The sequence below is a fragment of the Ambystoma mexicanum genome, chromosome 3q (assembly GCF_040938575.1).
Source record: "Ambystoma mexicanum isolate Mex_15411 chromosome 3q, UKY_AmexF1_1, whole genome shotgun sequence".
Classification (NCBI taxonomy): domain Eukaryota; kingdom Metazoa; phylum Chordata; class Amphibia; order Caudata; family Ambystomatidae; genus Ambystoma; species Ambystoma mexicanum.
In genome coordinates, this window is record NC_090926.1 from 745,807,025 (window position 1) to 745,830,837 (window position 23,813).

At 49.0% G+C, this 23,813-nt stretch overlaps 1 protein-coding gene and 1 long non-coding RNA gene across 2 annotated transcripts in view; one reads left to right on the forward strand and one right to left on the reverse strand.

The window, feature by feature from the left end:
• The window catches only part of RNF157 (ring finger protein 157), a 1,722,220-nt gene extending 1,699,362 nt beyond the window's left edge, over nt 1-22,858 (forward strand). The window contains exon 21 of the mRNA XM_069654703.1: nt 22,789-22,858. Coding sequence (XP_069510804.1) covers nt 22,789-22,820 — 32 coding nt within the window. The 3' untranslated portion in view covers nt 22,821-22,858. The remainder of the gene's footprint in view (nt 1-22,788) is intronic.
• Nucleotides 1-23,813, reverse strand: part of LOC138582934 (uncharacterized) — a 98,909-nt gene that overhangs the window by 31,754 nt on the left and 43,342 nt on the right. The gene's annotated exons all lie outside the window — the stretch shown is intronic.

Here is a 23,813-nt window from a genome sequence, read left to right on the forward strand (position 1 = left end):
GCCATGCTCCTCTCGGGGTACCTCTCACAATAGACACTGGCATATGTCAAAAAGCCAGATGTCCAATTGTCAATCATTACCGGGACCTTGGGCCTCGCTGCTAGCTCCTTCTCCTAGTTTGGTCCTTTCTTCACCCTCACTTCCCTATGCAACAGCTTAAAGACATCCACAAATTCCCCATCCCACATTTTTTCTTTAATAGTGCTCCATCAAATGCACCCCAAAAGCTTTGCTATGCCCTTGTATGGCAGTGTCATCTTCTCCTGGCCCTTGGTGTCCCATTTTCCACCCAACACCTGCACTGTCTGGCCTGCCTTCTCTGGTGTCGAGTCGGTGTGTACCTCCACTGTGCTCTGGCTCTGCACACCCGGCCACACCAATGCCCCTGCACCCCCTTTGCATCCCTGCTTCCCTAAAGCCTGCTCCTTACCTCACACCCTTGTGACCCCCACCTCACCCTAACCTAACCCATGCTGCCAGCCACTCTCTCCCCACTTGGTGGCCTGTCCGCTCGTTTGCGCCCTCATGGTTGCACCACCTCCACTCCTCTCTTGTTTCCTGAATTGGCAGATCTACGCTGCCTGTTAGCTCGGCCGCTGTGCCCGGTCCACCCCTAACCCAGCTCTCCCTCACCGCTGCCATCCCTCTAACTGCTCTAATCCCTTCTTCCTGTTCCACCATCTCACCCTCCTAAATACTTCCCAGATCCCCCACTGCCCTTGCCCCCTCCCTCCCAGACCATCCAGTCCTCAACCCCTCCCCCACCATATACCATGCCTGCTCACTTAGCCCGGTCAGGCCCGATTGGTTCTCTTCTAGGCAGCATGGGGCGTCCACCCCAATGCCCCTTTTTTGACTTCCCAGAGGAGCTACCGCAGCCCCTTCCTGCGCTACTCTTCCCGAAAGAGGCCTTCTGTCCTCTGCCCCTCCTTCTGCTGTGCCAGGGGCTGTACTGTGCCCTCTCTATCGCCCTATCCTGCTGTCTGGTGAAATCGTCCCGGTCCCACGCCTGCTGCTGCTAATCGCTGGGGAGGGCCTCCGACTTCCATCCCCTTCTCTTCTCCATAGGAACTTCCTCCCTTGATCTTTCTTCACTAGCGGCACACTTCGCCCTCCCTCCCTGTAGTCCTTCTCTTCTCCTGCCCCTCCCCCCAAATGTCTCCCACAAACCGCCTTTGTCTCCCCCTGTTCCCTTGCTCCTCCTACCCATCGCTATCCCTGCCTAGGGGTGGCCCCCATCCCCTACCTGCCCTCCTTGACATGTCCTCTCTGCTTCTCCAAACCCTCCCTCATACTCCACTTGTCCTCACCTGTCCCTTTGCCTGCGGATGGGGTACAAGCCACCACTGCTGCTAGGGCCCTGTCCAAAGCTGCTCTGCGTTGAGGACTACCTGCGTTGGCAACCCTTTCTCCCGTAACTTCTTGCAGTGCCTCCTCCATCTGGTTCTTCGTTGGCTTGCTAATCAGGCACAGTGCCTCCCACAGGGCCTGAGCATTCCACCGCTTCTTGGAAACGGCACGCCCCGCCCCTCACAATACCCTTCCCCGGACGAACCTCTCCCCACCCAGCGGGACACCTCGCACTGGAAATAAATAAGTCGAGGCCCCCTTTGAAAATTCTATTTTTATGTTATTGATCCCCCAGCCAACCCCTCTGCCCCCTCACTATTAACCCAAATCCACAGGCACCAAATCTATAACACCGGAGACCAAGTCGCCCTGTCCGCCTGAGCTGACAAAACCCGCTGCCCTACCAACACATGTGGCCAAAACCACCTGCCCCGGCCCACAGCCCCGGTCCTGAATTGGGATAACACCTGACATTTGCTGGTGCACATCAGCCCTGCTATGGGGAACTTCATCAGCCCGCCACAGAGTCGACCGTCCCACCGACCACCTGCTGGTCCACTGGCTGCACCCCACAGAGCGAGCAATGCCTTGTGGCCAGTACCGCCCTGTGACGCAAACCCCCAGAAATGTTGAGCCATACCACACAGTGGGAAGGCAAGCCTGTGCCCCCGACCTAGCGGACCTATACAACATGGAACTGCGCGCTCCACCCTGCACTAAAACGCGCCCGCTCCTGCAGCAATGGCTCTAGAACTAGGTAAGCAAATGGATCGCAGGCCCACGCCACAGCTACCAAAAACCAGCCCACTCCCCCATTACGGCCCCACAACTCCCATCACTTGCCCCTCCTTTTCACCAGCCAGCCGGATTGCCAGGCGCCGCTCACACCGCAGCTTCTCCTGGCTGGACCCCTTATAGATCCCCTTCGTATTTATTATTATATATTCTTTTTTATATGTATCCCACGACCCCAACCTTCTCTGGTCCTACTTACCAAGCCCACCCCAACCATGAGCAGTAACCGAACCTCAGGCAGCCCCACCGAAACCGTTGGGGCAGCGGAAATCGACAACGCAACCAAACAAGACACCACCAACGGTTGATTGTTCCCGAAACTTCGCTGCCACCATTTATATTGTGAGGGCTCTCGGTATGTGTTGGAAAATACACCAACGAAGGATCTGATGGGCCCTTTGAAAATATCGTCTAAGTTACCGGTCCCTTTAATTACCAACAATTATAACGCGCATTACCGGTCAGGAGCCTTCGTAGACATGGGGGATTCGCAGAGCAATGACTCCTTCCAGCAGTCCCGGCCAACCCCATTGTTTTTGCCTCATTTGATTGATGGCTCAACCCACCAAGCAACGCTAGGGCTATCCTCTGACTGCTTAGACCTTCGTACTGAACTCCCAAATTAATTTGTATGAAAACATAAAAGATTGCCAAACTGAACAAAAAGCTCTCTTACACACAATGAATACTAAAATTGAAGGATTGCATATTGGGCGAGAGTCGTTCCATGAACCTTAGAAGGTATACTTGTTTGTTTCCACAACATGTTCAGGAAATTGCTACCCACGAGGTTATAGGTGGAATATCTAAAGAGCTTAGCTTCGTGGTCTCATTGAGCAAGATAATGGTGACTTGTACCACCCGGAGGTTAGAGACAAAGAATTAATCTGTATTGAGCATGATAGTCAACATGACTTAATATCTATAGTGGGGCAAGAGCCTACCTGAAATGTGAGTGGTTTGCCGCCTAAAGACCTGGACCCACTTGAACAGTCTGAGGAAATCAAGACATACTACAAAAATGAAATCCACACCATTGGAAAAGAAAATGCCAACAAATATAAAAGGCAGTAAAAATGGTCATCCTAGCGATTCTCGTGAGTTCCTTCATGCTTTGGCTGACTCTGCAATCCACATTTCGGGGCCTGTTGTCCAACAAGTTAAGGAAAGCAAGAAAAAGGAAAAAAAGAAGTCGCAGGAAGTTGCGGTCACTTGGGACACCACAACGATTGCAAACCAAGAATTGAATGTGGAGTCTAAATGTGTATTCCCTAGTGAAAACGTCTCTCTTCCTGTTGGTATGATGTCATTACTGAATATGTCAATACAAAACAAAAATGATCAAGGCATTTGTTACCCCCAATTTCTACTGATCCTTTTCTTATCAACGACTTTTTGTTTTTTTTACCAAAATATATATTTGTTCATGTAACAAAACCAAAAATATTTAAAAACCACTGTTATATATACAATATATAAAAAAACATTTAGCCATTCAAACACATTTCTATTACAAACATTAACATATTGTTTGTTTTACAGACACAAACAAAGATCCAGTTGTCCCTAATTGAGATCTATGTCCCACATAGATCCTATCTCTGTATGTAATCAGTGAACAAAAAAACCAAAATATTTTAGAAGGTCATTTCAAATCCTTATTCTTGCTTGACCTGCCCTTTATTTGCAGTGTCGTTATTATTTCAAAGAAAAGTCGACACTGTGTTTCGGGCCTCTCATCAATAATGGACGTGTTTCTAATCTTGCGCGGCCTTCATCAGGACGTGGCACATACAAATGTGGCGAATGACTGGACTTGGCTGGCTTCTCCCTTAGAATCTGGTCCACCTGTCATACGGACGGCTGCTTAGTACCTTAATTCCAAATCATTTAGTATACTTCCTTGGAACACCTGTGGCCATGCTCATTTAATCAGTAAAACCTGTCTTGACATTGGCACCTACGACATAGGGTCTCATTACGAGGCTGGTGGTAGCTGTGTCTGTAATACAGGCATGGCTGCTGCCGGAATGAATATTTTTCCGGCACCCAGAAATTGGCAATTACCGGGTCACTACAGTCTTGCTGGACCTGGTATTTGCCCATTCCTGGGCGCCGGCAAACATTCTTCCATTCCCATTTGAGCCCCATAGGGCTGAATGGGAATGGGGAGGTTGGATGCACCAGCACCGTTGCAAACGGTGCCGGTGCATCCGACATGCTGTGCTCGCAGGTGCCACTCTGCCCGCCAGGCCAGACCTGGCAGGCTGACAGGCACCGCGAGCACAGCTCGTAGTATGGCAGAACGGTAGCAACGGTGCCAGTGCATCCGACATGCTGGGCTCGCAGGTGCCACTCTGCCCACCAGGTCAGACCTGGCAGGCTGACAGGCACCCGCGAGCACAGCTCGTAGTATGGCAGAACGGTAGCAACAGTGCCAGTGCATCCGACATGCTGTGCTCGCAGGTGCCACTCTGCCCACCAGGTCAGACCTGGCAGGCTGACAGGCACCCGTGAGCACAGCTCGTAGTATGGCAGAACGGTAGCAACGGTGCTAATGCATCCGACATGCAGTGCTCGCAGGTGCCTTTCATACCGCCAGGTCAGATCTGGTGGAATGAAAGGCACCGGCGAGCACAACTCGGGAGTTTGCCGGTCCAGATACAATGGTAGCAGCATGTTTACCAGTACCGTTGTATCTGGACCGGCAAGCTCGTAATGAAGCCCATGCTGCAGGAAACGTGGTTAAAAGAAATGCCTATTACGGGCATGGTCAGTGTTTTTCTGAACCCTGTCTTTTAAGGTGCTAAAGGGAGACCATACGGCAGCCTTTTCACAGCAATAAGGAATGAGAAAGGTTTCTCACTTTTCAGCTGCTCCACCGAATTTCTTTTTGTGCAAGCTACTGAAATTAAATGGTGCTCTGAGGCGTGCATTTTTAGCGACGTGCTTTTGCTTAATGTTTATTGGAATAGTCTCCATGCTTCAGTAGAAACCTTTTTGTCTAGCATATTGTTAATATCATATAGATGGATGCCGGTCAATCACTTGCCAAACGTCCTAATTGCAGGCGATCTCAATTGTACATGTTTTGACGTTTTGAAGTCCTTCAGCGAAACCCCACTCCTGCCACCCCCCCTCCCGCTTCCCCCTCGGAGGGAAAAACAGAAACAAACACGGCCTCCTTGATCCAACTCAGAACCTTAGACCAGTACACCTGGACTTCCATTCAGAACCACCACATGTGCCAATATGTGGCATGTTCCCTACATCCATGCTAACAATACCGGCTCACCCCTGCAAACATCTTGGAGAGCCGATTGGATCATACTGCCAACTTAATGACATGGAGCTTATATTGGCATGCCACAGATGGCTCTCTTACTCATGATACCCCACAAGTGGGGGTCCGCTTCCTGTCCCAGGCCACTCTCCCATCTAGCCCTCAGTCCCTCGGTAGTCCCCCCTGGTCACCTCCACTTACGCTGCGTACAGTAACGAGATAAGCCCCTTCATCCTGTTTTGAGAATCTATTATCTTCTCCGTTCTCGTGAGCTCCCTCTTTATTGACTCGTTCCATTTCTCCACTGTCAATACACCCTTTAACTGCAGGTAGGAGAACATGGGTAGAGGGCCAATCTGCAATGAGTCTTCTAGCTCCTAAAGGGTAAATTTACCCTTTACCCACAACTGTCCCATGCACGCTAGCACCGGCTCAAACCAACTCAGATATCATCCCGGTTGTGTGCTATCATCCCATATCACTGACACCTATAAATGACTGAGCAGAGATGGCCACGCAGTGACTCCCCACAATACCTGGCCCACCTCCAAATGCTCCAAAGACCTCCCATTATAGGGTGTTCCCTTATCCGTCTCGGCAGTCTTTCCCGAGGAACCCACAACCACTCCCCTACCATCACTGGTTGCAAGTGACAGTTGCTTGTGCTCATCTTCCCTCGGGTGAGGCACCAGCAGCCTCAGCTGCGCCGCCTTACAGCATAGGCTGAGGTCTGTAAATCCCGCTTCACCTTTCTCCTTTGGTAATAGCAGTACATTCAATGGTATGCGCTGTTTACTTCCCTGCCATAAAAAACAAAGCATCCAACCTCTCACTTCCGTGAAAAAGGAATCCGGTATCTGTATGGGGAGCATCTGAAACGGATAAAAAATTCTCGGGAGGAGATTCATCTTAAGGGCATTTAGCCTCCCTATACAGGAAAATGTTTGCCCACTCCAACCCATCATCTCGCCATATAATTTCACAAGCAGCAGCGGTTAATTAGCACCATACAAATCAGTAAGATCTTTAGTAATGGTCACCCCTAGATACCGTATCCCCTCGAACTGTATCACCATCCCAGCTCCTGAGAAGGTTCGATATCTCTGCTCTCATCTACCTCAGAGGGGAATAACACAGACTTCTGTCTGTTAACCCTGAAGCCAGAGTAAGCGCTATATTCCTCAATTACTTCCAGCACCGCCGGAACCAAGACCAGCGGATGTGTCGGGTGCAACAAAATGTCATCGGCATACAACCCTAACTTGAATTCCCTCTCTCCTACCTTTATTCCCTTCACTTGAGGGGCAACCCGTAACCATTCTGCTAGGAGTTCATGGGACAATGCGAAGAAGAGTGGTGAGAGAGTGCATCCCTGCCTCTTCCCCCTTCTCAGGGCAACCCCTCTTGCGATCTTCCTGTTCACCAATACTCTTGCGCCTGGCTCAGTGTATATAGCCTTAATCCCATTGAGTATGGCCTGCCCAAACCCATATTTTCAAAGCACTGCATAGAGGAAATCCCAGTCCACTCTATCAAAAGCCTTTCTGGCATCTAAAGATAAAATCGTTGATTTCTTCCTTTCCCTCTCGCCTCATCCATGAGATTTAAAGTCTTTCTTAACGTGTCTGCCCCCTGCTTCGCTACTAGAAACCCTACCTTGTCTAAGTGAACCAGCCGAGGCATCAGTCTCTGAAAGCAGGACGGCAACACCCTCGCAAAGATCTTGGCATCCAGGTTAATAAGTGAGATAGGCCTGTATGACTTACACAATCTAGGATCTTTCCCTTCCTTCGGTATCACTACTATCAGGGCCTGACAAAACAACCTAGGTACTCTTCCCAGTCTAACAATATAATTAAACAATGTGACCATATGGGGGACCAACACACCTGCATGCATTTTGTAAATCCCCACCGTGAACCTGTCCTCTCCCGGTGCCCTGACCCCTTGCATCCTCCAAATAACTGTCAAAATGTCTTCATGAGTAAACTGGTTATCCATCTCTACAGCCTCTTCGCCCACCAGTATTGGCAGAGGCTTCCTCTCTAGCTACCACGATGTCCTGCCCTTTTCCTCCCCATTGAGGCCCTCAGAGAACACTGAAAACTGATTTGCTGGAGCAGTCTAATACTTGTCTCGGGAGGATAGCTTAGGGGCAACATGTTCACCTTGGAAGCAAGACGACACGGAGCACCACAGGATTGATCCCCGGGTCCACACTTAGAAACCTCTGGGAATTAATCACCTAATAAATATCATATCATATCATACTTCCCCTGGTCATCAGAGATCCCCTCAACCCACCTCTCTGCCTTTTGCACCTGCAATCATGCAGACAGTAGGGGATCTGCCGTGTCCCCCCGCTCATAATACGTCTGACGTAAAAACTGTAATTTATACACCACCTTGTCCATTTACAGGACGTTCAACTCTTCCCGCTTGTACCTTACTTCCCCCATTATTTCCCTCATCCTTCAACCCTCACTTTGCATCCTCTCTTCCAAGGCCATAATTTCAGATTCGAGTTTGTTTTCCAGATGTTTCCTGACCCTTTTCTGTTTGGAACCTTCCCTGTTTAACACCCCTCTCCAAGTTGCTTTTGCCACTTCCCACACGGTACAAGTGCCTACTTCCCCTGTGTCTTTCACCTCAAAATAATTGGAAACCGCCTGAAAAACTAGTCACCCCAGAGGGAGTCATTACATTTTCATAGCGAATCCTGCACACGCAACTCTACCTTTGAGAAACACATGCACACCAGATCCTGGCCTGACCAACTGACCAGGACATGTTACAGGACAACACTCTTTTCAACTTTTCATTTTGGACACATAAATAATCAATGCACGTATAGGTACTGCGTGGCTGTGGGGAAAAAGTGAATCCCCTCACCCCTGGGTGGAACTGTCGGCACACATTCAACACGCCCCCTTTAGGCACATCAGGTATCCCCTATTCCCCCTGCGCACGTCGATGCATTGCTGGATCAGCCCACAAATTAAAATCTCCCCCCAAAAACAGGGGCCCCCTTGTCTCCTCTAGAATACAAGCTAAGGTGTTCTCAAGGAAGTTCATTTGACCCTGGTTAGGGCAATATATCATGGCAATTGGCATCACCACCCCACATACCTCACCCTAAACTAGTAATGTCCTAACCCAGAGTCCCTTCCAGATACATGGATCCCTCATTCTCAGTTTATTATGAAGTAGAATTCCCACCCCGCCTTTCTTCACTTCACCAGTGGCCCAAAACACCTGCCCAACCTGCCCGAAGCTATAAGGCGTTCCTTCCCCACTGTCATCCTCGTCTCCTGTACCAGAAGGACTTCCCATTTCAACCTCTGGATTGGTGGAAGTGTTCATAACCTTCACATTTAACAACCCTACCAGCAATGGGTCCATAAGCCCCCCACCCCGAATTGCCCACATCTCAGCCATATCCATGACCACATCTTGCTCCGCCCGACTACAAAGACATAACCACTTACCACATCTCCCTCCTTTAGGGCCAAAAACCATACGTTTCCCCAACCTGTTACTCCCACCCATCCCACCCCCTTCCCCACCAAGCTTCAAACCCCGCAAAACAAGAGACAGACATCTTTGAACGGGCCACTCAAGGCAACTTGCCCTGAGCAACACTCAACTCGTAACCATTTCAACAAGAAAATATACCTAAACCCGTCATTAAAGTCACACTCCTCTTAAAAGGTGCACTGCCCCATCGGGCCCTCCTCATTTCATAGGCGATGGTGTGTTGAGCCTCCTGAATGTCCTCCCTCTGGCAACTCTCCGGTGCTGTGTCAGGCCCCTCTCCAAGGACTGGCTCACTGCACCTCCATCACCGACCCCCTCCTTTTCCTTCGTGCTTTCAGTGATGTGTTGTAAAAGCTGTTGGTCCTCTGACCCCATAGTCACTCTGTAATCCAATTTGTCCACCTCAAACACCAAGGCAAAAGGGTATGTCCACCTGTACCAGATACCTCTTTCTGACAGACAAGAGGTTAAGGTTGTCAGTCTCTTTGTTGGGACAGAGTCAGATATAATAGGTCTTGTGAAATCTGCACCAAAACACTTTCCAGCTGGATGTTCTGCTGCCGTTTCGCTCTCTCCAGCACTGCTGCCTTGTCCACATAGTGGAGGAACTTTACCACCACAAACCTCTGGCCCTTTTCATACACTATGCCCCCTCTGTGGCTCGCTCCAACTCTTACCTCCATCCCCGCCTTGGTCAAGGAACAATGCGTTAACAAGGGCCTTCACCTTTCTCTACACATCACTCAGTGTCTCTCCCTTACGTTTCTTCAGCCCAAAAATCCTGAGATTTATATATTTTAATCTGCACATCCTCTTCCCTGGACTCCAGATTCCTCATGCTTGCCTCATATCTAATCGCAAACAGGTCTGTGTTTAGGTGGTTACTTTCCGTCACCATCACCTTATTTTCTAGAACCTCAACACTGCCACGCAAGTCCGATATCGAGGCTTGAGAGTCGCCCCTCAATGCCTTGATTTCTTGCACTATATACCTGACGTCCTGTGTGGAGGGGATAGGGTCAGCACCTTCCTGAGTCTGCTGCATGGGTTCCGTGGTCCCCTGCATGCCTTGTTCCTCCTGTATTGCTGTAGGGGCCGTATACCCACCAACCGATTCTGCTCCATGGTGCCCAACACTTCACCACATCCCTGTGCATCACAAGTCTCTCAACAACAGTCCGTAGTTATATTCAGCCATCAGACCCTCTTCCGCTACTGTTCCTGCTGCGTGGCTAACTACCAGCTCCAGTCTAAGCTCACCACAAAGCCTCCAGAGGCCAGTGCTCCACAACTAACAACTTTGCCGGCGAAATATGATGCATGTGTCCCCTGCTGTTCACCGCCATCGCCATGAATGTCGAGCTGGACAGATGGCCACGTAGCTCCAGCTGTTGGCACTGTAGGTGCGCTCTCACCCTCAACACTGGAAGGGACCTCCCTTCCTATTCACCTCCGCTCATGGACTGTCCTAAATAGCCCAGACTGCACATCTGCACTCTCCACAGTGTGGCTGGGTCTGCTGCCACCTCGTGGAGTGCACTCCTGTGCCCTCCATATCTCCATGAGGGTGCTCTCCCCTATGCTGCCGCTTTTCTAAGTCCAGGCCCCGCACTGCAGCAGGCTGATGTCCTGGATTGCCAGGTCTTCAGCCAACTGGTCCGCCGGGCAGTCCAAGCTCCTACTGCAGAGTATCACTGCTCCGGCGTCCCCTACACCGAGAAGGGGCCTTACCAAATCTCCCTCAGTTTCCCACCGTGCACCTTAAAAGGGGGCCAACACGGCCTCGCAGTTAGCAGTGGTCCTCTGCAACGCTCATAAAGTCAGTGAACACCTTCCACTCACTGTCGCTGCGCTCCGCCTCCACTGATTCGGCGTATCTTGCCGTTTCTCCTGCCCGAGGCCCTGGCCCCTCACCTTGCCATGTGCAGTCAGATGTTCACCTATCCCAGGGCGCTCTAAAGGTTACACATAGCGCTCTTCCCCTAAGCAGCTGTTGCCTCCAAGCTGCACGGGTGTCCACTGTGTCAGCACACATAACACAGGGTCGGGTACAAAACTTCACTGCATCAGAGTAGGAGGGAGTGGAGTTTGTCGTCTACACAGCCATCTTAGTCTGCGCCCCCAGGTGATCCCCACAATTTATTTCAAAATCAATTTTATTGGCATTTTATTCAAAACACAGGTCAGCCACGAGGTGGTCGCCTATAACAACACATTGAAACCCTACCCCGCCCCCCGCGCAGTTGAGTTTAATTGTCCCTACAAAGTTCGAACCGAGGATGGTACCCTTTTTCCGATCTAATGTCTCAGAGGTATGCTTGTCCATGAATCGGTAGAGTCCATCCCAGAATGCACATTGTTCGCCCATTGTCTGAGTGTGCTCCCTTGCGGTGTCAACCTCCCCTCTTGGTGGGCACCCCTTCCTCAACCCCCCAGCCCTCTCCATTCCCCCATCAGCCATTCCTCCCATACTTAAAAAAAAAAAGCAACCATAAACCTTCATTGTCGGACCTGGACTCATCCAGGAGGAGAGTGCAGTATTCCATATCATATATGGTGCAAGTCTTTAATACCCATTCCTTTTCCACCGGCATTCGTGGGCTTTTCTACAGCTGGGCCAGGTAACATCTAGCCGAGACCAACATGACCTGAAACATGTGCCCCCTTTCTGGTTCCGGCTCTACTCCCATGTCTACCCTGAAAAGGAGAAGCCATGGTGAGAATTCCCTCTGAATCCCATCTACCGCTTTTATCCATGACAGGACCTCCCTCAAGTATGCCTTCACCCTTGCGCAGCCCTACCTTTTTCCCGATGGCACTTACAGCAGCTTGGGCCGTATCCCTCTCTCATTCACACGATTCTCGTTGGAGGATAATGTTATCTATGTAGTAACTTCGCCTGATGTCTATACTGGAGTGAGCTCATTGAGTGGTTAGCCCTCCTGCACACCTGAGCCCATAAGGGGTCTCCAAGTCTTGCCCCCGTTTGGTTCTCGATGGAGGGGGGTCTCCTGGACTCGCCAAGAGGATCCTCCTGTACAGCCCGGCTATCAGCCCTCTGGAACCCCTCTGCATGATCGGGAATCTTTCAAAACTCGTCAGCTCCCTCCTTAGATTTTTTCCCCCACTGGTCCTCTGATTAGAACCCCCTTCAGTTGCAAAAATCAGAAAGGCAACAGGTTAAGCTCCTCCAGCCTGCTCAAGGAGATGAAGGTGTCCCCTTCCCACATTTGACCCGCTCTGCTTCATCTGGCCTCGTATCAGGACTGGAACATCAGTGGCTCCGCAATCCCATCCCTCATCCTGGGGGGGGACCCAGATACAGCTTAAAGGTGAGCGCCACGTCGTGAGCCACCTGTTGTCTCGCCCTTCCCTCCATATAGACCACAGAACCTCCAGGACCGGGTGATTCAACACACTCCCCTGGATACGGACCCACAGCCATTCATCTAGCATGACCGGAACTAGTACTGCGTTGTCCATTGCCACCCATTGCTTCCCCGAATGTAGGTCAAAGAGATCCACTAGGACCCAGAGCTGGATTGCTCTATAGTACGTCATCAGATCAGGGAACCCCACCCCTCCTCCTTTGACAAGATCAATGTCTTATAAGCAATACTATGCCTGGCCCCCACCCAAAGAAATCTCAACATAGCTATCTTCACTTCGGCAACAAATTAGTTAAGTATCACTACGGGCAGCATCATGAGAGTCCCGAGGATGACCATCGCTCCATATCTTTTTATGACTGACCAGAGGGGGAGAACATTTTTAGGGAAGCGGTCTTCAAAGCGTTGTCACCTGTACCCCGAGGTATTGGAAGGTGTCTTCCTGCACTCTGAAAGGGTGCCCCGCAATATATTCCCTTTTCCCTTCGGGTGGTCTCCCCACCACATATGCCACTGACTTTCCCAACTTGATTTTGAATCCCGATCACCACCCATAGCTATGCAGGCTTTCCAACACCAGGGGAACAGAGAGGGACGGTCTGGTAACATAAAGCAAAGTGTCATCTGCAAAAAGACTCCCCTTGCAATTCACCCACCCAATCATGATGCGATTATCCCCTGGTTTTCCCTAACCGAGCCGCCCATGGTTCCATCACCAATGCACAGATCAGCTGGGAAAGTGGATAACCCTGGTGCGTGCCCCGTCGCAACGGGAAGGCCTGTGACTCGGTCCCGTTTTCCACCAACTTGGCCAACACCTGTAGGTACAGGGCTGCCATCCATCCCCTCCATCTTGAGCCCACCCCTACGGATGCAAAGACCTTCCCCATAAAAGATCAACTGACCTGGTTGAATGCCTTCTTAGTGTCCAGGGCCAGCAAGAGCACCCCTCCTCCTTTCTGCTGGCGAGTCAAGAATGTGAAGCGTCTTACGCATGTTGTCCGCTCCCTGCCTATGCAAAAGAAAACCTGCCCAGTCAGGATGGATCCGCTTGGGTAGGCATAGGTCCAGGTATGATGCAAGGACTCTGGTGAAGATCTTTGCATCCACATTGAAGAGTGACTTTGAGTTGCTATGATTCCAAAATTGGTCTCATTGCCCTGTCTGATCATGCTCCCATATCTATAAGTCTCTCGTTGAAACATACTTTGATTAAGTCGTCAAGATGGAGAATGAATTCCAATATTCTCAACAATGAACAAATTAAGAATGAGGTCATTGAAGAAATTGAATACTTTGTTCAAATAAATAAGACTGAAGATGTTAAAATTTCAACTGTCTGGGAGTGTCACGATCCCTGCCCCTGACCCCCTCAGGTATAACAGCCTTCTGGCAGCAGTGGGGCTAAAGACCTTTACACTGGCCCCAAGGGCCTTAAAACTCCATCAGAAACATACATGGAGTCAGTCCTGGCGCCTCTGGCGCCAGATTCATTATCAGGAATAAAGCAATACCAGTTTTGGACTTTAATCCAACATGGAGGCCTATTACACAGCTTAGTTCTTTAGAACCAAGCCATGCGGTCTAGTGTTTTGGGTGTGGCTGGGCCTGGAACTACTTGGCCTGGGCTATTTAACCCACACCCAAACAGCAAAACACGCTTTGCATTATTTCTGCACTCCTGCAGCGTAACGCTCACCGTGTCCAGCTCCTGCTCATCTGCTTCTCCGGCGGCCCGATCCTGAAGCCCTAGATCTGGATTCCATGAATAACCTGGAAAAACAAGAACCGGATTAGCAAGCAAGAACACTTACCTGTGAAGTAACCGGTCTTGAATCCATCCTGCACTTCGCTTGCCTCGCCCATCTCTGGAGTTCGCCACAACCTGCAAAGGTAAAGAAAGAAGGACAGCATTAATAACAATTCTTACCTGGGCAAGCAGGGAGTCCTAGCAGCACCCTGCGCTTCGCTTACCTCACCCATCTCCGGGTTTCACCGCAACCTGCAAGGGAGAAGGAACAACGTCAGCATTAACAAAGCACTTACCTTGGCAAGCAGCGTTTCGATCGCTCATCACTCCGGAACATCATGCAACCTGTACAAAGAAGGGAAGAGAACACAGGTTAGCAATTAACACCAATAAACAGCGCAGCGCTCCGCATCAATAACTCACCATGGTCTTCGCCATTGGTGCGGCAACTCCGAAATAGCAACCATCCCTGTGAAAACAAGAGACATTGTTAGGGAACAGCATAGTGGAGCAAGACGCAGAGAAGACAGAGAAAACGGAGGGAAAGAAAGACAGAATAAAGACGGAAAAGACATTATAACTCACCTGGAAGAAAGCAAGCAGAGTCGGAGTCACAGCCGGTCTGGACCCGACATAAGAGCACAAAAACCAGTGAAGCAACTATGTCCACGGAACGCCCGCACCAACCACACGCCCCAGCACAGAGACACAGGACAGAGAGTTCAATGCACAAAAACCTAAGGTGAGCAATAACCCCAAGGGAGGGGATTTGGACCAGAGGGAGGTGGGAGTCCACCCATCACAGAACCAGTATCTTAACCCTCCATTCTCCTGTTATAGGCGCTACTCAATGTCTGGCACATAACCAAGCATAGAGGGGTCCGGGATAGCGCTTAGACCTCCATCCAGTATCGTGTGGCGCCCCCGTGGATACCAGGTGAGCGTAACAGGGAGACTCTGAAATGTTTTGTCCGTAGTGTGTTGATTTCCAAATCAGGCAAACAGAGAAAATCAAAAGAAAAAGAAATTCTCAGGCTATCCGCTGAAGCTAAACGATTAGACAATCAATTTGGAAGTAGCAAAGATGAGGAGACAAAAAATAAGCTGCGCAGAGCGAAGTATGAATTGAATAAACTGATCTCCAGCCAAGTAGATTATGCCCTTTTCAGACAAAAAAATCAATTACTTTGAAAATGGAGAAAAGGCAGGGAAATTGTTGGCTTACAGATTAAAGGTGGCTGAGAGTGAACACTTCATTACTGCAGTTAAAGGTCAAAATAATACTTTAAAAACTCAACAAAAGGAGATTAACACTTTATTTTGGACTTTTATGAAAAGCTCTACCATTCTGAGCAGGCTGTGATACGTCTGAGATTGAAAACTATCTTCACTATTATGACCGACCTCAACTCTCAGAAGAGCAATCAGTAAGTCTTGAGGGAGAATTTACAATTGAAGAAATACGACTGCCAATCTCAAAACTTAATGTGGGTAAATCTCCAGGCATGGATGAATTGCTAAGCAAGTTTTATAAGGCTTTACTGGATTTAGCCTTGCAGCTTCTGTGTGAAGTTTATAAAGACGCTTGTATAACCGGATCTTTGCCTGAAACAATGCGGCATGCATTGATAACTGTACTGAAGAAAAAAGACAGAACCACCACAAGATGTGAAAACTACAGGCCGATTAGCCTGATCAATTGTGATTGCAAAATTCTTGCTAAAATGCTAGCTGGACGTTTGGAACCAGTATTAAGAACTCTGGTTCATGTCAACCAGGTCGGTTTTGTTACTGGTAGAGCAGTAGCTGACAACATGAAACGCCTGTTATTGTCAATTGAAAAAGGACATAATCAGTCAGTGGCAAATGCAGTAATTTCATTGGACACCGAAAAGGCATTTGATGGTGTGGAGTGGGCCTTCTTGTTTTCATGTTTGAGAAAAATGAATTTTGGTCATAACTTTCAACAGTGGGTACAATTATTGTACGCAGATCCATCGGCTTGCGTGCTTACAAATGGCCTCATTTTTTGATGCATTTAAACTTCACAGAGGCACAAGACAGGGTTGCCCACATTCGCCGCTGTTGTTCATCCGGTCTATAGAACCGCTTGCAATTTGCATGAGAGCAAATGTTAACCTTCAAACAATACTAGGAAGCGATCGTAATAACTTGATCTGGTTATATGCATATGATCTTTTCATCACCCTTCAGGATCCAGCCAATGGTATACCCCACTTGATGAGTGACATTCATTGGTTTTCAGTGGTTTCAGGCTACAAAGTTAACTGGAGCAAATCTTAAATTCTACCACTCAATAATTTGTGTCAGCAACACTCATGTGCATGTTTTCAATTAAGATGGTGTTTGGAGAAGATGCAATATCTGGGAATATGGATTGGTGCAGAGGTTGTAAAGCTACCAGTGATGAATTTTGGAGTGCTCCTCCCAAAAATTTGATCTGATCTGGAGAGGTGGGGTCTCTTGAAATTATCTACATGGGGTAAGATCAATTGTATAAAGATGAATCTGGCTCCTCGATTAAATTATATTCTGTCATTGCTACTAGTGAAGATACCACGTCACTTCTTTAGGGAAATAGATAGAACTATGCAAATGTTCATCTGGATTGGGAAACCACCAACGCTTGCAATTTGAAAATGACAGCTTCCGTTGAAGCTGGGTGGGATGAACCAGCCAAATTTTATTGATTACCATTTGTCATTTTCAACTTGCCATCTCTGCAAGATCATTGATTATGGTAATGAGAGTTCACATTGTATGGCGGGTGAGTGTAGTGCAGTGTCCCAGTTGGATCCAAAGGCTCTGCTGACTATCAAGAAAGTCAAAACCACAAAAGTGAACCCTTTAATGAGTTTTTTGCAGGATTGTTGGTGTGAACTTTCCAAAAGTATGAAGGTGGATCCATACCTACACCTGGATGCTTCCATTTGGCTCAACCCGTTCCTGAAATATCAAGGTAAAATGCTTTTTTGGCCTGAGTGGTTTTTGGCGGGCATTAAATATCTTCGTGATCTAATAGATGGTAACAATTGGATCTCATATACACAACTAAGTCAGACCCATAACATGGTGGATTGTACCTTCGCCTGCCTGCCAGTGATATGGGGAGTTCTGACCAGCTGGAGGCCTTTGCAGCGAGGTTAGTTAGGTAAGTCTGGTAATTGTCCTCGCGTAGCCTTGCCGTGTGATGGGAGACTACCACCCCCAGGTAGGTGATGCTGGATGGAGACCAGTTGAATCCACATAAGTCCGCGGGGGATGTGTGGAGTCCGTGAGTGGGAATAAGGCAGACTTGGAACAGTTTATTTTTAAGCCAGATATGTCCCCAAAACGGGCCACATCTGCTAGTATAGGGGCGAGGTTGGTGTCGGGGGAGCGGATGTACAGAAGAGCGTCATCTGCATAGAGGGAGACTACATTGTATTGGCCGACTGTGCGCAATCCCCTATGTGAATGTGATTGGCGAACCATGTCAGCAAAGGGTTCCATGGCTATAGCGAATATGAGCGGGGAGAAGGGGCATCCCTATCGTATGCGTCTGGATATCTGGAAGGGAGTGGAGCATCTGTCCTCAGTACGAACTCTGGCCGCCGACGGGGCGGTGTAAAGCAGCTTTACCCAGGTACGGAGGCCCAACTTGCATTTCTCGAGAACTCGCCATAGGTATTTCCACGAGACCGAGTCAAATGCCTTCTGCATATCTAGGGTGGCTGCAACCGTCTGTGTGGTCGGGCTGATTCTGCTGATCACATTGAAGAGCTCTCTCAAGTTCAAGGATGTAGACCTGCCCGGGACAAATCCCGCCTGGCCGGGGTGGATGATGTGGGGCATGTATGGGGCTAAGCGGTTGGCCAGCAGTTTAGCGTATATTTTAACATCGATGTTAATCAACGAAAGCGGTCGGTATGAGTCGCACTGAGTAGGGGGTTTACCCGGTTTGAGGAGCACTGTTATCAGCACCTCCTGAAGAGATGGGGGAAGTATACCCCTCTCGCAAGATTCCTCCCATAGGGCCAATAAGTGTGGAACCAGGAGAGACTTGTATCGTTTAGAAAAGTCCATAGGGAGCCCGTCCGGGCCAGGGGCCCTCCCTGATGCCAGCGACGCAATGGCCTCGTCAAGTTCCTCAGAGGTGAAAGGCCTCTCTAGGAAGATGCTGGCATCAGTGGACAGTACTGACAGGGGAAGATCCTCTAAGTAGGAATCAATTTCCGGAACCTGGGGACCATCGGCTTCAGAGTACAGTGAGGTGTAGAACAACCGAAACTGAGAGTTGATATCCTGTGGGGAAGTGGCGAGCGATCCATCAGGCCTCATTATTGCCGGGATATTGGGAGCTCCAAATTCTAGACGCAGCAGCCTGGCTAGCATTCGACTGGGACGCTCTCCTTCCCCGTATTTCCTTACCGCCTGAGGGGAGTCTAGGAATTTAACCTCTCGCTGGGCGAGGTCGCAAAACCTGTCCAAGTCTGAACCCAGTGCCGCCAGAGTGGTTGGGGAGTGATCTTGGGCATATTGGGACTCGAGGATAACTAGGGCCGATTCGCTAGTGGCAATGTCAGCACGGATTTGCTTCAGGATGCCGCAACCTTTGGAGAAGGCAATCCCTCTCGTGTACGCTTTAAAGGATTCCCAGAGGACAGCATGCGATGTTACTGAGTTTGTGTTGATCTCAAATAATTCCTCAATGGAGGATTCAAGTTCGGTTGTGAAGACCTGGTCGAGAAGCGAATAAGGGCTCAACCTCCACTGCATAGTTTTGTCGGCATCCTGACCCCAGTTTAGGGAAATGAGCACCGGTGAGTGGTCTGAAAATGTCCTAGGGAGGATAGCCAGGTGAGAAAGGCATCTGACCAGCGTGTCCGTTTTAAGCCATCTGTCTATTCTGGAATGAGAATCGTGAACCGAGGAATAAAAGGAGAATGTGCGCGAATCAGGGTTCATTAGGCGCCATACAGCCACAAGTGCCAGACGGGGAAGGGTTGCGAGGATAGTATAGGCTGCTTTGTATAGTTGGCGAGGTCTGGATCCCGATCTATCTAGGGTGACATCCAGTATGGTATAAAAATCGCCTCCCCATAATATCAGGAGCAGGGGGTAACTTTCGAGGAGAGAGGCTAGGTGCAGGCAGAAGTCAGGATCATCGATATTGGGGCCATACACATTCAGGATGGCTACCTCCTGGTGGAGCAGCTTGCCAATGATCAATACATATCTGCCCAGAGGGTCTATGTGCGAGTGGTGACATGTGAATTTCAGGCTCTTGTGTATTAAAGTGAGAGTGCCACGGCTTTGCGTAGAATAGTTGGTATAGTACCTCTGGGGCCCCCATTGCTTAGCAAACCGCTCACATTGCTCCGAGCGAGCATGGGTTTCTTGTAGGCATAGGATTTTAACCCCATGGCGTTCAGCATGTAACTGTACCTGTCGCATCATTTCTGTGATTGCCCAACCCCCGGATGTTCCAGCTCATGAAGGTCAGGTCAGTATTAGCCATTCTTGTGAGGGTACTGATTGTATTCTTGCAAAGGGGGCACCAGCAACAAGGAGCTAGTCGATCCCGTAGCATATGGCCCCCCCGTCTATGTGCTAAAAATGTGCTGCTATGGCGCATGCGGCGCCTCCGGTGGCTGTCCAGACTTTTTTAACCATAACGTCCGCCCCCCACCTACATCCCTCCCCCAATCAGAGGGACGATACCCAAACCAAACCATATCAACCAAGAACTTCTAGGCATCAACACCTGGGGGACTGTTAGCTAGCCGGGCAATGGCGCACCGGACTGGGGAGAGCGTGAGGAGATTATGCAACTCAATAGTATTAACCAGAGTGTTCGAGGAAGGCACAAGGAGTAACGGGGCCATGGCCAAAGAGGAGGAAGGCAAGTGAAGCCAGTGGAATGCGGCCATGAGCCCTGATGCACCATCGGGGAGCATAATGTAGACCCGGGGCGGCAGAGGGTGGGACAGGGACCCAGGGGCCAACCATTGGGTGTCTAGAAGTGATTATAGAATAGTTACCCAAGATGGGGACTAGTCAGGGAGTAAAATGCCTCTGGATACAATGAGTCAGTGTGGCGAACAGGGCCACATTTGCATAGGATCAAAGGAGCAACGTAAACAAAACCAGCAACTAATAAACTTCATCAACAAGATGCCCTCACAGGGGGACACGGCAACGGGGGTCCCGAATACAACAACAGTAAGCAGAGTAGGTGTACATCTCGTATTGACGGTAAGTGGTTCAACCCGATATGTGTTAGTCTATAAATGTGGAGGCCTCTTCTGGGATAGTGAAGAAGAATGTTTGGTTGGAGTGTTCGATTCTCAGCTTTGCGGGAAAGAGCATAGAGTATTTAACTCCTAAATCTCGGAGTCTCTTTTTTACAGCCAGGAAGGTTTTGCGCTCTTGCTGCAGAGCCACGGAGAAAACCAGGTACAGGTGTATCCTTGCTGCCCCAAGAAGCACTGGAGAACAGGAGCGTGTGAATCGATGAGACAGCGGAGTGCGACCAGTGGATTGTGGAGTTAACCCAGCAGGATAATGAGGCAGTGAGATCCCGTAAGAGTTTAGCCTTACAGATTATTGTAAGTGATTCCGTGGCTGGTGAGATCCCACAATCAAGTCCAGACTTAGCACTGCACTGCCGTGAAGTCGATGTAGCCAAACGTTCGTAACACAGGGGTGGAGGCGTGCAGTAGAGGTGTTTAATATGTGCGCCTCCCAGCACAGGTTCGAGATCCCCAGCAAGGGCAAGGGTGAATAGTGCGCCAGTAGTAGGAAGCAATGATGGCGCGTGGTACATGCACGGTCCAGGCGGGGGCCAGGGACACAGGTGGGGAGCAGCAAAGCTCCGGGTCCCCGTCTCAGGAGCTCCAGCACCCGTTCGCGCAGCCCAGTCCCAGAAGGAGAGTGGGCCGTGAAGGGCCCACACGGCAGCCGAAGATAAGGGCTAGGGCCCGTAGGAGGTGGTCACATTCAACCCCCCGGTCCCCCTGCCTTGCAGCAGGCATGATCCAGTGCACCTGCGGAGGGGCGGCAGGGGGGAGGCAGATGATGTGCGGGTGGGCGGTGAGCTTCGGTCGGCAGGCCAGCGGCGTAGGTAGTCCTGGAGCCCAAGGGTCGCTGAAGCGGTCGGAGGGCGCAGCTGTGACAGAAGTGGTGGGCCAACAGCCCGTAGCAGCCCGCGAGGTGGCAAGAGGAGCAGGGGGCCAACCTTGTTGGTCGTAATAGCTCGGCGAGCCCGGGGGACTTGACGCCTCTCCCCCAGAGCAGGCCGCGGCACCGCGCCCCCAGGTGGTTGGGAGAGCCGTGTCCTCTGGAGCCGCGGGTGGGGAGAGTAGGCAGGAGTCCCAGCGAAGACTGGGTGCACAGCTCAGCGCCGAGGGCGCGTTTAGCCACAAAACCTCACAGGGATGCGGCAGAGAAGGTTATAACGAGGCACCGTTAATCTCAGACGGATGCAGTGGAGTTGAAGGCATGAACGCAAAGCTTCTTTGCTCTGCCCGTCCGGAGCACAACACCTAGGCGGCCATCTTGCTTTGGCACAACAGCGCCCCCCCCCCCCTGAATTCACTATTTTGAAATGTTTCTTGTGGTCTATTGTTGTCATTAATTTGATATCGCTACTTTTTTATAAATATGCTTTTACTCAGTCTTATTATTAATCAATGTCTAATTTCTTTTCCTTAAATCAACATACATTCAATAAACATTAATTGGCTTAAAAGAACCATTCATGTCACAATTATAACAATAATGAAGTAGTCCTCTATACACATTAATCATTAATTAGCTCTAGGCTAATTTCTTGTGTGTTGATTATTAGGTCATAGTTTCTATGATGAATATAATCTTTGGGCTGAACAGCCTTTTTGATACATGATGAATATTTCATAATAGATTAATAATTGCTGCATCTGAGTTAAGTCCACTGTAGCAAGAGTCAAGTGACCAGATCCAGTATGCTTCCCTGGCTATTAAAATGTTTTCAAAGTTACCTCCTCTTTGGGGCTTTGTAATTTTTTCAATGCCATAAAATGTCATATTTGTTTTAGGTATTTGACTGTGTTCTGTCGCATGATGGAAGCCTAGAGGATATCTGATATCTTCTTTTGTTATTGCTCTAAAATTCTCTTGTATCCTTATTTTGAGCTTTCTTGTTTTACTGCCAACATATATTTTTTTGCAAATCCATTCTATAGCATGAATTACATTTTTCGAATTACAGTTAATGAAATCTTTTATTTGATGTATTTAGCCATTTGGTAAGGTTACCCATTGTTTACCATTGTCTGAAAAAGGACAGCTGATACATTTGCCACATTTAAAGTTTCCTTTTAATGGGTGTGCATCTCATAATTGGGTTAATCCTTTAGTTGGTTCTGTCTGAATAAAATGACAATGACTTAGAATATCTTGTAGGCTTTTGGCTTTCTTGAAGGTGATATTTACTTGCTGATCAAGGTACCTTGAAATGCCTGTATCCATTTGCAAGAGATGCCAATTTCTCTGTAGAATATTTTTTATTTGTTTTGCACTTGTGGAATATGTGGTAATGAACCTTAATTTATGGAAATGCTCTGTTGCTTGAGGTTTGATATTGTTGACTAAAAGATCAGATCTAAGTCTTTTTCTGTTTTCTCATATTTTTTTTTCAGATGTCCTTCTGGCACCTGAGGACTTGAATTAGGTGGTATTTTGGGAATTCTTGGACATTGTCTTGGTTTTGGTATTGGAGCAGGATCCCCTCTCCTAACAGAAGTGGCGGGATGTTCTGATTCGTCCCACTAGGTTTCCCAGTTTAGATTATCACCACTGTTTGCAAGTTGTCAGACTTGCGTGGCCTGACTAGGTTCCCCAGTTTAGATTCCTGCTTTAAATCTCACCAATGTTTGTATATCGCCACATTTGCTTCCTGCTTGTCTAGGGCTCCCAATTTAGATTGCTTCCTTGAATCACTGCTTGGTTTACGTTTTGCCGCACTTACTTTGCCTAAGTTCTCCAGTTTAGATTGCTGCTTTAAATCTTTCCACTGTTTATATTTTGCCACACTTGCATTCTGCAAGACTCATAATTTAGATTTCTACTTTGGCCCTCGCCACTTTTTTGTGTTTTGCCACACTTGAGTTTTTCACACAGTGTTCCAGAAGTGTGATTGCCGCTCTGAATCCCCCACTGCTGTAGCTTGTGCGCTGGATCGCATGGAAGGCGGTTGAGTGCCACTGGGGATGGGGGGGAGGGGTTGGTTCCATCAGTTCACATAGCCGCATACATTTGACATACACACTATTCGACTATACCCTACCCGCAGCTTGAGTGGCACCACCCATAGAATACAGCCGAGTTCCAAGCAAAATTCGATCCAGCTGTTCACATAGTTTGACTCTCTTGACAATTGAACACAGCACCCATCCCACAAATGATAATATGAGCTGCTGTTAGGTACCGTGCCATTCCCTATCTACTGTTGCTTAGGCTTAAATGCACACACACATTTACCACTCCTCACTACCTCCCAACTCGGACTACGGTCTTGCAAAGTGCGTTCCTCCTCACAGCGCTTTGAGGCCATACCAATGGCAGAAAATGCTATACAAATGCTAAATAATCTAACTTAAAAATGCCAGTTTTCTGCTCTTGCTGTTTTCTGCCTGTGCTGCTTTGCAATGTTCAGCTTTGGTTG